This window comes from Moschus berezovskii, chromosome 25 (assembly GCF_049115385.1).
Source record: "Moschus berezovskii isolate FMDL1 chromosome 25, NW_MosBer_1.0, whole genome shotgun sequence".
Classification (NCBI taxonomy): Eukaryota; Metazoa; Chordata; class Mammalia; order Artiodactyla; family Moschidae; genus Moschus; species Moschus berezovskii.
In genome coordinates, this window is record NC_142484.1 from 36828197 (window position 1) to 36843567 (window position 15371).

At 43.2% G+C, this 15371-nt stretch overlaps 1 protein-coding gene across 12 annotated transcripts in view; it reads right to left on the reverse strand.

Annotated features, from left to right (window-relative positions):
- Positions 1–1753: 1753 nt before the first annotated feature.
- The window catches only part of DLG2 (discs large MAGUK scaffold protein 2), a 1481746-nt gene continuing 1468128 nt past the window's right edge, over positions 1754–15371 (reverse strand). For 5 of the 12 annotated variants that reach the window (XM_088832356.1, XM_088832354.1, XM_055416125.2 and 2 more), the window contains 2 exons: positions 8734–8825; positions 1761–6545 (listed from right to left, as the gene is read on the reverse strand). In XM_088832356.1, coding sequence (XP_088688482.1) covers positions 6439–6545; positions 8734–8825 — 199 coding nt within the window. In that variant the 3' untranslated portion in view covers positions 1761–6438. Of the gene's footprint in view, positions 6546–8733; positions 8826–15371 lie in introns of all 12 variants that reach the window. The other 7 variants (XM_088832353.1, XM_055416116.2, XM_088832358.1 and 4 more) reach the window with 4 other exon arrangements.

Here is a 15371-nt window from a genome sequence, read left to right on the forward strand (position 1 = left end):
CAACACAGCGAAAGTGTTGGCCTCAGGTCCAGCTGTATCTAAAGGACCCCCGGGAGTGGGGAAAATGGCCATGTCTCTCATGGCAGCTGGCCAGGTGCTGTGCACTAAGCCTATCCCATATATCAGCTCATCTGTTATTTCCCTTTTGTTATATACAGTCTTCAGCAAAGTTTGCCCATGTATTCCAGCTTTGTCCCAGCTGTGCTAAGGGGAATTAGGGACAAGTTCTGGACTTGACAATGGCTGTAACATTAGAAGGGGGAAAAGGATCAATTTCATGAGAGCAGGAGTGCCTTCTGAGAAGTCCCTAAGGGCAAGGTTAGTCACAGAGGACAGCACCTAGTGTTATGAGACCCAGTAGTCCCGGCCCATAGACGACATCGTCCCCTGACAACTTCAAAGTCTCTGTGTCTGGTTTGTGCCGAGAGAGCTGGTGGCCCCTCTGCAAATGTTCCTTACCTTTGTGCCCCACACAGATTCTTAAATTCTGTCAAGAATGTTTAGTCTCAGAGTATCTACAAAGTCCATGGATACAGAGCTAGGTCGTCTTAGGTGCAAAGATGTGCAATCCACGTCTAACTTTCGAGACTTCCAGAATGATCATGTCTTAAAAATATTTATGAAGAAATGAAACAGGACCCCAAAAGTCAAAAGCTCTTCAAGCTTCCCTCGCCACCCTCCCCAGTAAAGACACCCATTATTGAGTGAATCTGGCTACACTAAACTGTGTAGTGTTACCATTAATATTAAACCTGATGAGAGTCCAAATGTTAAAAATGGAATAACTGTTGGAGTGTGAAGTCTGCACTGGGCTTGCAGCCTCAGTCAGAGTCTTCTTACGCAGCTTCTGATGGGCTGGGCTCACCGCCCCCGAGCACCATGGACAGAGATAGGGCAGCCAGTGGACTCCTGCAGGCTCACAGTGCGGCCAGGATGGGATGACCAACAAGTCTGGCTTCCCCAGTGGCTGATCCAACTACGTGATCGTTTATCATGAAGCAAAACATACTCAGTTGGAGGGATCACTTGGAGGGTGAAGTTTCACCCCTTTCACGGGAGAAATTTGTTTTGCTTCCCCAACTAAGAGACCTGCACTCTCCCAGTGCCTTTATGTAAAGGAATATATTTAACCTGGAGGGAAGAATTATCTGGCAGATTCAGGTTTTCAAACCTGACGTGTTTGGTGTGCTAAGCTCTTTGGAGCTGGTATGTGTTTTGACCTCAGTATGCATGGAAAATGACACCTCCTTTCCAATTTATGCCTTTCTTTGCATCATTAGGATCAGATAAGAAAAAACTGTTTTGCCCTATTTTTAGTATTTTTTGGAATCTCACAGTTTTGAAACTGGAGAATTAAGTTTTTTCATGTAGATGTGAGGGTCTTAAAAAAAAAACCTATCATTTAATACTATTGTTCACCTTTGGCAAAATCCTGATTAAGAGCAAGCAAGATGGTAATCAAATATTAAAAAATACTTCGGAACACCACTTTCAGCTCCTCTTGGCAATGCCAGTATTTTTCAGAGCAAATCTAGTCTAACTACACTTTAGCTCTAAAATCAGACAAGTCTGATAAAAATAGAAATCAATGATTCTATTCTTTGTGAAAGAAGACAAATTATGCTTTGAGAGAAAATAATTTGCTATAAAGTATAAAATGTTTTAATATTTGTATCTTATAATAAAACCATGACATGTTTATAAACACTCTATCAAGCATTTTTTTACAACGGGGCCACCGCTGGCAACTGGCAACGCAATAAATATGCAAAGACGCAGTGAGTATGAAATATACATCTTGACTTTATAATCGTGTGTGCTTTATTTTTTACACAAATGGAATGGAAGTGTCGAATATTTACACTTAACAGGAGTGTAAGCTGTGCAGTGTCTCTGTAAACTCCAGCCCAGGCAAGGAGTCTTCCCCCTTCCCTCCCATCCTGCACAATGGAGAAGCATCCAGTCAGAGAAAACTGTTACAAAACTTGGCATATTGAAAGGATCTCACGCATACAGCCTGGTGCACTCGGAAGTTAAGACGCGTTTAGGAAACACAGATTCAAAAAGGAGAAAAGTTCGCCATCTCATTGGGAGTCAACCTTGCCATTTGGTTGTCTGTCCTTATGAGTCACTAGGGAGATTCTGTCTTCTGTCTTTTAGATGATCTTTGTCTAAACCATTCAACCTGTCTTAAGCTTGTCCTCAGCTGCTACAAGAAACTGCACAGCTGTACAAAAAATGATTTCCAAAGCACAGTTTTCAGTGAGGAAGGATATTTACAGACTAAAGTGTGTGTGTAGGTTTCCATCCACAGTCATGTGTACCCAATGTGGTATACGTGTATACATGACATACAAACCACATATGCCATACATACACAGAAGTAAAATGTATATCCACAGAATTCTGGAAGGAGTCCTCTTTCAGATCAGTTGTCACAGGAGGGACTCCACATGCTCTAAGGGAAATGTCCCCTTTTGTTCCTGCAGGAGTGACAAATTACTATGATAAACTTAGGAACTAGCCTGAGTCTCTGACTTAAATATTTTTGTAGGAATTTAGGCAGGACCAAGACAGAAAAAAAAAAAAGAGATGTAATTTCACCAGCAAGTCCATTCAATCTCACCAGAGCAATCACCAGCTGAAAAGCAGAGGGAGCTTCAGATGAAAAGAGGAAAAAGAAAGCTTATGAATGGGGAAGAAAAAAATCTCTCTCTCTCCAAACCAAGGTGATGGCATGGCTTCCACGAGAAGAAAGAGGTTTGCTGTCAGAACAACTGTTGGGGCTGGAGTCTGCCTTTAGCGAAAGGAAGTGTCCTTGGAACCGTGGGATGGTGCTGGGAGTGGGCTCCCTGTGGACCAGGCTTCAGGCAGAAAGGGACCCAGGTGCCGGCAGGGCCCAGGGCACGTGCATCGTCACTGCCGGGGCAGCGGTGCAGGCTGGCTCGGGGAGGCCTGCTGGAGCTGGCGCCAGCCGGGACCTCATTCTCGCTCAGCTTTGCTTTCTGGGCTGCCTGGGTGAAAATGGTGACCCAAAGAATCTGTGTCATGAGTCCAGCGTGTGGACTTGCTGTCTGAATCAGCCAAGAGCCCTTAAAGGACAGAAAAATTGAGGAGCGGGTTAGGGGAGAGGAGGTGACCAGAGACGTGAGAAGAGAAAGCACAGAAGCGGTGGAGACAGAGGAAGAGGTAAGGGAGCGTCTGAGACGGTGGGAGAGACGGACAAAGAGCTGAGGGAACAGAGGGCAGGGAGTAAGGAAGGGATACGGGAGACAGCCAACGACTCGGAGGAGACAGGAAGGGAGGATGAAGGGAGAGGCACACAAAAGAGAAGGAATGAGCTAGAACCAGGAGGGGAAGAGCAAAGGGAAAGAATGAGAGGAAAAAAACAGAGGCCAGAGCCATAGGAGTGGGGAGCTTTGCCCCTGGCTCGGAGTCCTGAAGGGCTGGCAGTGGGATCCAAGACAGCTCACAGGCACCTGAGTGCAGCTCCGTAAAGATGGGCGCACCCAACAGAGCCAACCCAAGAGCGTAGGGCTGGGAGGAAGGGCCTGCAAAGGAATGGCCCACAGATCTCGTGGGAGGAGAGCTGGAAACAAATGCCCCTGCAATTAGCTGACGAGTGGGATTTTCGATTTTGGTAAAGCTGAGACCCCCGTGGTGCTACACATTGTACCAGAGCATGAAAAATAGCACCAGTGACACGATCTGGCACTTTTCCGAAAGGGCTCAGCGTATGAAGGTGACATTGCGCCCCCAGCAAGCTTTCAGATTGGAGAGAGCTCTCGACAAAGTTTGCGGTGTTAGCACCAGTCTGGCCCCAGGCTCCACGTGCATTTGCACCAGTTGTAATCTGGGTAGCTTTCGCGCCATTTCCATCTTAAGTCATCAGGTCTGCGGGAAAATACACCCGTGTGTTGGAGCCGTGGAGACCTCAACATTGGGAAGCGCAAGACAACACAACAAATGGAGGTGTAAATTCTACAGGAAAAGACCCTCTCACCAATTGGCTTGGTGATTCTTCAAGCAAATATATATGTCTATATATATTTATATAAATCTACATAAAAAAAATCAGTGCAAATGCCAATTCTCATCTGGAAGCATCTACACTAGGAAAATAATTATATTACTACAAAACCAAGGGTTGGTGGTTCAATTTGATTGTACTCAGCCACAGCAATACTTAATATTAAATGGAAAAGCACATCACACGACCCGCGGAAACATCTATTCATTAATGACAGTCCTTTAAATAAATGGTTGCATGCTCAGTTGAGAAACCAAAGAAGTTATCATGGTGGCCTAAAAGTAGAGCTGGGATCAGGAATGGCATTCTGGTGGCGGAAACTTCTGGGAGCAAAGATGGATGAAAGTAGGCCTTGACCTGAAACTGGCGAATTGCAGACACGGCTATGTTTTTGACATTTTGAATACTCTAAGGAAGTGTTGGGAAATTTAACTTTCATCAGAGGGAAAATGGATTGCTAGCCCTTCCATTGGTAAAGGCAGCCTCCAGACTATAGGTAGATGCATGATTTTGCATCTCTTCTGTCTGTTTTGGTGACTGCAGCCAGGCAGACTGTGGTGTTTTAGTGTCAAATGGAAAATGCTTGTTTTTGGAAAGAGACCCTCATTCTGAGCTCTGATGTTCTTCCTGTGAAGAAGCCCCATCACTGCTGATGGCTCTGCCTCTCACTCTCCCATCCCAGCCGGCATGCTGGTTTGCTGCACAGTGTGGCAGAATCCTGCCAGGTCTGGATGTACCCCAGAAATAAGGCGACAGGGCTTAGTCTGGGCATGCATACGACCCAGAGTTGAGTAGTTATAGAGATCACTGAAAAGTCTCTCTCTCTAAACACTTGGGGTGCAAGCAATGCTGATGTCACCATCAGCTCTAAAGTGGGAGATAGGCTTCAGGAAGTTTCTTTTTTTTTTAAATCATCATAGTTATAATTGCTAAAAAATAAACTTGGTCCAGGTGCAGCCCCCAAGAAAGGCAGTTCAATTGGTTGAGCTCGAAGTCATTAATGGTCTTTCCTGGTGGTTCTATCTCTTTGTCCTGTACACAGAAACAAAAGTCTGCACCCCTCACCCGCTCCTGTCAGATCCTCCCCTTCTCTCTCTCTTCCTCAAAGAAATATTGCATCTTAGGACAGATCTCTCCACAGCTCTGCACCTTCTCTGGCTCTTACAGAAACCCTCAGTTTACTTATAAAACAGACAAAAGAGTCCTAGTTATTCATGACAGCCAAAATACTAAATGATCCTTTAAAAGTTGTATGCAAGTTACTAGGAACAACATTATTCGGCTATTAGCATGGCAGGCCCAGGGTATTTAACAAGAAAAAAGCAAAAACTTTCCTTTACATTGTTTGTATGAATTTGTCTCTGAAAGCCATCAGCTTGAAAAAAATGCATGAACCAAATGTCCTCCAAAAATATCCATGAGGGCAACTCATTAAGAGATGTGCTCCATGAGAGTGTATCTCTGAGGTGGGACGGGTATTGCGGGAGGTAATGAGGGAGAAGTCTTTGTCAGGCTTCAGAAGAAACTCAGATGCTCTTAATGGATCATTGGCAGCAAAAGGGAGAGTGCAACTTTCTGTTCTTGAGTTGGATCATCTGCAGATAGTGCATACATTTAGTCTTTCAATTAATCTTTACAAAATATTTCACAAAACTTTTTTTAACCTATAGAAATTCGCTTCTATACATTTAATATATTTTTATTGTATAAATTATTCTCATCTTTAGTGCCTTCTTTTAGTTTATAAATGGCAAAATAGACAATAAACAATCATGAAGCTAACCCCAGGTGGAATCCCCTCCTCCCAGTGAGGTCAGTCCTCCACACACTTGTGAATTTTATGAGATGCTCATCTTTGTAGATGCCAGGCAAAGAAACTACACGCTCATCCTTCCCTGATAGTAATGTTATGCCGTCTCCAAAGGGACTCCTTTCCTTCCCCTCCCTCTTCTTTCTTTTGCTTGTAAAGAAATCAAAGGATGTGCATAGTTCTAAAATTTGAAGTGTACCAATGATAGATGTGGGAAATGGGAAGGTTGGTGAAGTTCAAGTGCTGGCAACTTTTCTTTAAAGCAAAAAACACGGGGAGCTCAGCAGCTAAGTCAGCTCTGGACATCTGCTGGGTGAGGAGGCTGCCCATCTCTTGGGCACGGAGCCCTCGTTCCTATACCTGGCACTTTGAGCAAACCAAAGCCTTCCCCGCGTACTGCAATGTCTTTTCTGTCCCACCCTTTGGCCCCTCCTTTTCCTTCATGGCTTCACACAGTTTGTGTTGTACATTCATAAGAATTCACATTGACTGCAAAAACATAAATGCAACAAAAACATAAAAGCCTCCAAGTAGTATATTATATATATTGTGTTCTTCTAAATGCTCTTCTGTCATTGTTGGAGGTGCAGTAGCTAATTTATAACTTCTCCTTTGAGGGAATCCAGATGAAAGGCCCAGACTGCTCTTCAATAACAAGCTTGCATTGGTTATAGATATCTTCTAGGGTGTCGCCTTGGACGATAGCTGGAACAAGAGCAAACACACCGGAGTCAGGAAGCATTTCCTGGCTGGTGAAGAATGACCATCAATCATGTAGAAGAAGCTCAAACAGTGACACACTCATCAGGAGGCTTCACATTACTTTGCAATAATAAGAAAAAACAGATTCACTTAAGCAAGGTCACATCAATGATTTAAAAAATGCTTTTAAGGCATGTCCTAGATTAGTAATAAGTGTATCAGTCTTCCTTCTTTCTACGTGTCTCTCTGTAGTTCTACAGGATGAATCACTCATTTATTTAAATTTTACGGGTGTTGATCTGGGCCAGGCACTGAGCTAGGCATTGATCAGTTTTCAGATTGAGAGCTCCCTGTTACCAAAGAAAGCTGGACTTATATTCTCCAGCTTATATTCTCTTATAAGCTGGGCTTATATTACTTATTTTATAATGGGCAGAAATTAGAATATTTTAGACGCAGAGGAAATAATAAGGATTTTAGAAAAAACTTTAATCTTCTCAATCCCCAAAACCTTTAATAAGAAACTTTATTCATTCTCCAAGTAATCTAATAAATTGAGATTTTTACCATTCAGGGCTCTTCATAGTGAGAATATCTTATGGCAATTACTTGCAAAAAATACATAAAATAGAAGGAAACAAACAGTGTATTACCCCAAACACCAATTCACTTACAGTAGATGTAAATACATTTTATTATCTCCTTTGGACAAAAACTATCTTGTAGATAGATATCTCAAATACATCAATACTACCCATATGATGCTGGGGCTTAAAAAGCAGGTATTACTGAAACATGGTTTAGATTTTCAAAAACAATCCTTGGAATGTGCTGATTATTGTATTTTATTCCTGAATATAAAGCACTGTTTAACATGTACATTGTTTTGAACATACTGGATGTTCTTTTAGGGGGAAACATAACTCATTTCTTTGTTACTGATGGAATTTTTACCTGATTCAACATATTTGCAAACTGCTAAGCCACCAGCTTTCTCATATTTTGATTGAGATAAAAAGGAAAACACCTAACTTCACGTAAGGTAACTCAGGAGGAAAGTTCTTATTTTAAACCGTTAGTTGTAACTGTATGTAGCGTTAGTTGCTGAGTCGTGTCCAAATCTTTGTGATCCTGTGGACTTAGTTCTGAACTGAACTTAGTTCAGTTGCTAAGTAGTCCACCAGGCTCCTCTGTCCATGGGATTCTCCTGGCAAGAATACTGGAGTGGATTGCCATTCCCTTCTTCAGAGGATCTTCCCGACCCAGGGATCAAACCCGGGTATCCTGCATAGCAGGAAGATTCTTTACCATTTGATCTACAGGGAAGACCTATCAGTTGTAAGGCAAATTCCAAAGTTTGGTCACTTTTTGGATCTGATCAGTGTTTCATGAAAGCATATAAGAACAGAGAACCTATGATACCCAGGACAAAATATCCCCCCTAATTTATGTTTCCAAGGAAATATTTAAAAATAAAAAAACATTTTTTTTGCATTAAGATATGACATGGAATTAACTGAAACACAGGAAGTGTTTCAAGCATCTTCTCTGGTGCCTAATGGGGAGACAGACCCAGAGGTCCATGAAGCAGAGAATAGAGACCCTGGGACTACTTTTCAAGAGTAACTGTTTTGGACAGTGCACATCTGGAGCCTTAAAAGTTTCGTTTTCAAATTTCGGATCATCTCAGGGAGAGAAGTTGAATGAGATTTTGTTGTTCAGTTGCTAAGTTGTGTTCGACTCTTTGTGACCCCATGGACTGCAGCACACTAGGCTTCCCTGTTCTTCACTATCACCTGGAGTTTGCTAAAGTTCATGTCCATTGAGTTGGTGACACTATCTAACCACCTCCTCCTCTGCTGCCCCTTCTCCTTTTGCCTTCATTATTTCCCAGCGTTTAGGTTTTTTCCAATGAGTCATCTCTGAATGAGATACTAATGCTTAAAATTTGTCTCCCAGGAGATAGCTAAGTCTCTGCCATTCATGGTTTCGGGTAGGGCCAATGGGAACCAGGAAGCTGAATCCAGAGGAGAAGGAACCCAGAGTTTTGAATCAAATGGAAGTAGTGGCAAATAAGGGATTTTCAGCAGGAAGGTGCCAGGGCCCAGGTATACCAGGCCCAGAGCCCCCTCTATGCCAAATGTCAGACAATTCAACCTCTTTCTCACAGTACAAATGCAAATGAACATACCTGTAAAATATTCTCCAAATTCTTGTTCTAGCTTAATTGCACGGTCATACGTTTTCTTGGCTTGTTCCTCTGTTAGACGCTTATTCATTTCCCTGGGAAAAGGAGAGTTTGGTGTTAGAACACAAAGGGAACACACCAAATCCTGAAAAACTACAGTGTACGTGGCCCAGTGCAATCTTAGCAGCAGCTTCCTAGCCCTTGATGGGACTCCTCTTTGTTGGGATGTTTTCAGCCACAACACCAAACTCCCTGTCACTGCCCCCGCCCCAGGGCGCTCACGCTCCCAGAGGGTCATCTCTTGGTCCCACGTTAGACTGAAGATGAATCTGTATTTTCATGATTTCCACTCACTAGTTCTGTCCTCTGCAGCTCTGCAGAGCAGAACCGAACCTCCTTCTTCCAGGACAGGCCTTCGGGTGTTTAAGTGCTGATGTGTCCCTCAGGGCTTCCATTCTTCCAGAAAATACCGCCCTGCTTCCTTCATCTATTCTTTCATCAGATGTAATTTGGAAATGTATAACCTTCCTGGTCACCCATCCTTAGATTTTGTTCTCATCTGTCTCAATCTCTTTTAAATATGGGACGTTGTTGTTGTTGTGTTCAGTCGCTCAGTCGTGTCAGACTCTTTGCGACCCCATGGACTGCAGCACGCCAGGCTTCCCTGTCCTTCATCATCTCCTGGAGTTTGCTCAAACTCATGTCCATTGAGTCCATGATGTAGAATTGAATGCAATCTTCTGGGGTGGCCAGAGAGAGGGGAGGAGAGGAAGGAGAGAGAAGGGAAGATACTTCACAGCTTTCTGGAGCTCATTCCATCTAACAGAATAAGACTCGACCGTTCTCAGGTCCTGACCTCATAGAAAGCTTTGATCTCTCGACCTTCCCACCCTCCCCAAGGGCTGCCATTCATCTTCAGTGTGGGCAGCAGACACGTGGAGTGGAGAAACAGAGACAGTCTTCCAACGAATTATAGAAAATGGACAGGCACCTCAGGCATGTGTGTCTTTCAGGCTGAAAAAGGATTCTATAGCTCTAGAGGTTCAACTGCAAGCCGTAAGGCACATCTAGAGCCAGAGCCCTGGACTTCCTCTGTTTTTATTATCAAATGGAATTTCAAGGAACTGCTAAAGATGGCTTGAATTAAAGATGCAGAGAGAATGGAACAATCAAAAACTCTGGGACTAAAATATTTCAAATAGACTCTAAGCAAGTCATATCAAACAGTGAGCCAGAGAGAGGAGCCTGGCAGGGAGGAATCTCTGATGCCTATTTTGTTTTATTTTTGTTTGGATAGGAATTGCTGTTCAGTTGCTAAGTTGTACCCAGCTCTTTGTGACCCCATCGACTGCAGCATGCCAGGCCTCCCTGTCCATCACCAACTCCTGGAGTTTACTCAAACCCATGTCCGTTGAGTCTGTGATGCCATCCAACCATCTCATCTTCTGTTGTCCCCTTCTCATCCTGCCCTCAATCTTTCCCAGCATCAGGGTCTTTTCCAACGAGTCGGCTCTTCTCATCAGGTGGCCAAAATATTGGAGCTTCAGCTTTAGCATCAGTCTTTCCAATGAATATTCAGTACTGATTTCCTTCAGGATGGACTGGTTTGATCTCCTTGCAGTCCAAGGGACTCTCAAGCGTCTTCTCCACCATCACAGTGTGAAAGCATCAGTTCTTCGGTGGATAGGATGATGGGCTGTAATTACGCCGGGCACTCTCTGTCCTTCTTTTTGTTAGTCTGTCAACCATTGGTGTATCATTAACTGTAGGTATGTGCTGCTTAATCATTGTGAGATTATTTAGATCCAACAAAGTTTCAAGGACAAATTGAGGAGGGAGGAAAATGGAGAGTAACCTAATCTATGGATTCCCAACCAGGGGTAGCTTTATCCTTCCATGTCTTCTAGGTGTTAACATTTTTTTTTTGGCCAACCAAATACACCGTATTTCTTAAATAAGAATATTTTACCTTCTCATTCTTTCTTAATCAAAGACATTTTATTACTCAAAGACTGATAATCATTGCCTATGATCATTATAAGAATACCAGTGTGACTGCAGTGGGCTGATAAAAGTTCAGCCAAGAGCAAAAATATTTTGGTTGGTCCATCGGAATGCATCAGAGGTACAGATAAAATTCTGAAGGCATTGCTGCCTTTGCCTGTCACTTTAGGAAGCCAGAGAACTGGGTCTGGAGCATACAGTCTTAATTCCTTTTTCAGAGCAAGTAACTGAGGCCAGAAGTAGTATAGCGACTGCTTAAGGTAGAGTGAATTTCATGAAATAACTCAAAGTTATTGTTTTTCACTAATAAATTTTTAGTGAAACAGACTTTTCATTACACTAAGATGTTCTTTCAAAAGAGACCCCTATTTAGAAATACACAAAACTGAAGTCAGACATTAGCATGACTATAGGCTTGATGTAGATGGCTACAATATATAGAAGTGGGAATTCCCTGAAGTCTTATTGAAATAAACTCATCTTGTCTGAGGAATGGTATCTATAATTCTCTTCCCAAACAGCACTAACCCTAGAAGCTTTGAGAGGCAGTCATTCTTGGGTGGCAGAAAATGCTGAGCTAAACCAAAGGATACTTCTCATAGAAAGACAGTGTTTTGCTCCAGGAGTCAAATCATGTAGTTCTGGATCTTCTTTGATTTCCCTGGCCATGCTGGCCTATTTTCTCTGAATTCCCTTTGCATTTATTGTAGCAATACTGAATTTCTTTTTTGGCCTCACTGTGTGTCATGAAGGATCCTAGTTTCCCTTCCAGGAATTGAACCTGCAACACTTGCAGTGGAAGCCTGCTTGGACTCCCAACCACTGGATCACCAGGGAAGTCCCTTGAATTTAGGTTTTTATCCTCTAATACATGAAGTTGTTTTGTCTCCCTGACCAGTCTGCCAGTTCTCTGAGGCCAGAGACCATGGCGTGTTCATCAGCATGTGGCATGGATCTCGGTCAGTGCTTAACTGTGTTGAATGAATAAGTGAATGAATAATGGACAGAGAAATAAACGTAATTACAGTACAGATGAAGACAGAAGTAGACACAGGGATCAAGAAGGTAAAAGCATATTGGGTGGCGTGGTGCAGACACACAGGAAAGCCACTCACTGCATGGGGAGGGGGTGGGGGATAGAAGTCACACGGTGGGACAATGTGAAAACACACCTCTTTCATACACACCCTTGATTTTCTGCTTCTCTGAAGAGTCAGCTACGTGTGCGCTAATAAGTCCTGTGGTTTGATGTGGGTGAAGCACTTGAGGACGATGTGTGTGATGATGCATTGGTGCCCAAATGTGACAGCTGCCACGCTGTGGTTCCAGCTGACTTGGCACTCACCCCTCCCTGGGGAAGGGGCAGTTCATGCCAGCTTTGCTCCTGAAGTAAAACCCTCAGAAAGACTGAACTGGAAAGTAAACATCCAGCATTTCCTAACATGATCCCATTGGTCTGAATGTCACTGGTGTTGTACTATGCAAACAGCTGCAGCAAATGATGTCAGATTCACCATCTCATCGTGGGGTCCAGCCTTCAGCATGTTTACTTTTCCTTGGTGATAAGTGGCTGTGACAGGGCCCTAAGGCAAAATTAAATAAGTCGTCTTGTAGTTGTGGAGGAAGCCGGCCTTCTCCCACTGAGCACCAGATGGGAACGTTCCCGAGCATTGCGCTGATCCGAACGTGCAGCTGCTCTTCTCCCTCAGGCCTCCCTTCCCCAGGAAGCCACTTGCCCACTGCTCATTTGTGATGGGAAAACTTACTCTGCTCTTTCTGAAATGGGCCTTTAAGATGCTGTTCCCAGGAGGTGGGGAACATGTTTCTCTTCTTATTAATGTTAGCAGTACTAATAATATTTATGAGGCTCTTCTCAGATTATAAATCACTTTTATGTAGGGAAATGTGTGAATGCTTAATTCACTTTGCTCAGTGCTCAGCACAGTAGCTTACATGAGGAGGAACTTAATACACGCTCTCAGGGATACTGCTGAATGCTAAGTCAGTTCAGTCGTGTGTTCACTCATTGCAACCCCATGGACTGTAGCCCACCAGTCTCCTCTGTCCATGAGGATTCTCCAGGCACAAATACTGGAGGGGGTTGCCATGCCCTCCTCCAGGGGATCTTCCTGACCCAGAGATTGAACCCATGTCTCTTATGTCTCCTGCGCTGGCAGGTAGGTCCTTAAGCACTAGCACCACCTGGGAAGCCAACAACCATTATTTTGTCATCAATACCTATTTTTCCATGTGCTGGCTGTGGGCAAAGCCCTTATTTACTTTTCTTTTAAAAAAATACTTGACTGCACAGAGTCTTAGTTGCAGCATGTGGGATCTTTAGTTGAACCATGCCAACTCTTAGTTGAGGCATGTAGGATCTAGTTCCCAGACTGGGGATAGAACCAAGGCCCCCTGCATTGGAAGCACAGAGGCTTAGACACTGGACCACCAGGGAAGTGCCCAAAGGTCTTTATGATATAATTTTATGCCTAAATTCATGGGGCAGAAGGTACAAAGAGTGACCTCCTCACTGTATTTTTTCATCCTGGTAAGAACTTTTGTCCATCTCTTATTTATGGGAATCTATTCTTCTTTTAAGATACACATCTGGCAATTGCCCCAAAGAATGACTACATGTTTAACTTAATACTCTTAGACTGCAGTTCCAGCTACTATAGCTTCTTCCTCCTAGAGAAGGTGCTAAACAACCAGTCAACATCCTTTACAAGTAACTGCTTTCACCTCTGGGATGAATGATTTCATTCTCCTTGGTCTTTCCATAAACACTGTTTTCCAGTACTTTATGGTTCACTTGTGAACCCTGTCAAATGCTCTAATGCCTTGAGGCCCAAACGGAGGCATATTTGGGCAAAGCTCTTAGAATGATACTGGTGTTATCTCTTGTGGCCTCTTGGGAAAGGCACTGTTCACCTGTTTTGTAATGATAAAGTAGTTTCACTCCTTTTACAATAAAGTTACTTGGAATCTTTCATAGTGATAATAGCTACCAGTTAGTAAGTGGTTGTGCTGTGCTAAGTCACTTCAGCCATGTCTGACTCTACATGAGGTTTTAATTAAGGAACACAAGACCCCATGGACTGTAACCCGCCAGGCTCCTCTGTCCATGGGATTCTCCAGGCAAGAATACCGGAGTAGGTTACCATGCCCTCCTCCAGGGATCTTCCTGACCCAGGGATCGAACCTGCATCTCTCATGTCTCCTGCATTGGCAGGCGGGTTCTTTACCACTAGTGCCATCTGGAAAGCCTCTGCCAAAAATGGTATGGAAAACTTTACACTTAAGATCTTGTTTAATCTTTACACTGGCTCTCTGAGGTCTGCATTATTAATGTGTCTAGTTTAGAGCTGAGGAACTAAATCTAACAGAGGTCAAGCAAATTGCCTGAGCTCACATAACTGAACAGTGGCAAAGGAGCAGAACCAAGCCTGACCAGTTTCCAGGTCCCCGCTCTTAGCCTTTTTGCTCTTCTACCTTTAAGGCTACTACAGCATCACTTTTGTAAAAGGGTGTACAAAACAAAGCCCCCAATTTCTATCAAAGCATCCCCCAAAATATTGTCCCTTTATAGCCAGATCATGAATATCTGCCCAGTTTTTGAAGGATGATATTTAACAAGTCCTCTGAAAAATAAAAGGAACAGGGCTTCCCTGGTGGCTCATTGGTAAAGAATCCGCCTGCCAATACAGGAGGCAGGGGTTCCATCCCTGGTCCAGGAAGATCCCACAGGTGGAACAACTGAGGCCGTGAGCCACGACCACTGACCCTGTGCTCCAGAGCCTGGGAACTGCAACTACTGAAGCACGCTCGCCCTAGAACCATGCTCTGCAACAAGTGAACCCACTGCAGTGAGAAGCCTGTGCACCGCAGCTAGACAGTAGCCCCCGCTTGTGCAACTAGAGGAAAGCCTGAACAGCCACAAAGACCCATCATAGAGAAAAATAAAATAAATAAAATAATTAAAATATATATAAATAAAAAAAATATATATATAAATATATAAATAAAAAGAATAAAAGAGCCTGGGTCATGCATTTTTCTCCCTGTTCATAAATGTGCAAAGGTCTGGAGCTATTGGTTAAGACCGTACATGTTTTACAGCTAGGCCATTAATAAAACTCCTTATAAGGCTAGTGGTCCATATACATGAGGTTTTAATTAAGGAACACAAGAATTCTACGCCATAACAGTGTGAAATGCCGATGGAGAGAGTCTGAAAAATTTTCCTGCTATGGAAACTCACACATTTAAAAAGATTTACCGGTGGAATTGCTCTCAGAAGTAAGAGACAATTTAAAGATGATTGCTTCCTATCATTTGGAAAGCAAAGCAAGACAAAATAAAAACAAACCAACCTACTTTCAAAACAAGGAGACAAAATGAAAAAGTCATACACAAACAAAAACAGCTTGTGAAATGAAAAATCAAGAAACATTAGTGAAGACATTTTCAGGAATTACTGACATTGTGTCTCTAGTGGTTCAAAATAACTTTCATCTATCATTAAAAAAGGGAATGCTTAAAAAAATCGACAACAGCAATCCCCATGTGTAAGCATTTATGGCAAAGAGCTGTTAGCAGTTTGCTCTGTCGTATGGAACAAGAGGCTGGATGAAGGC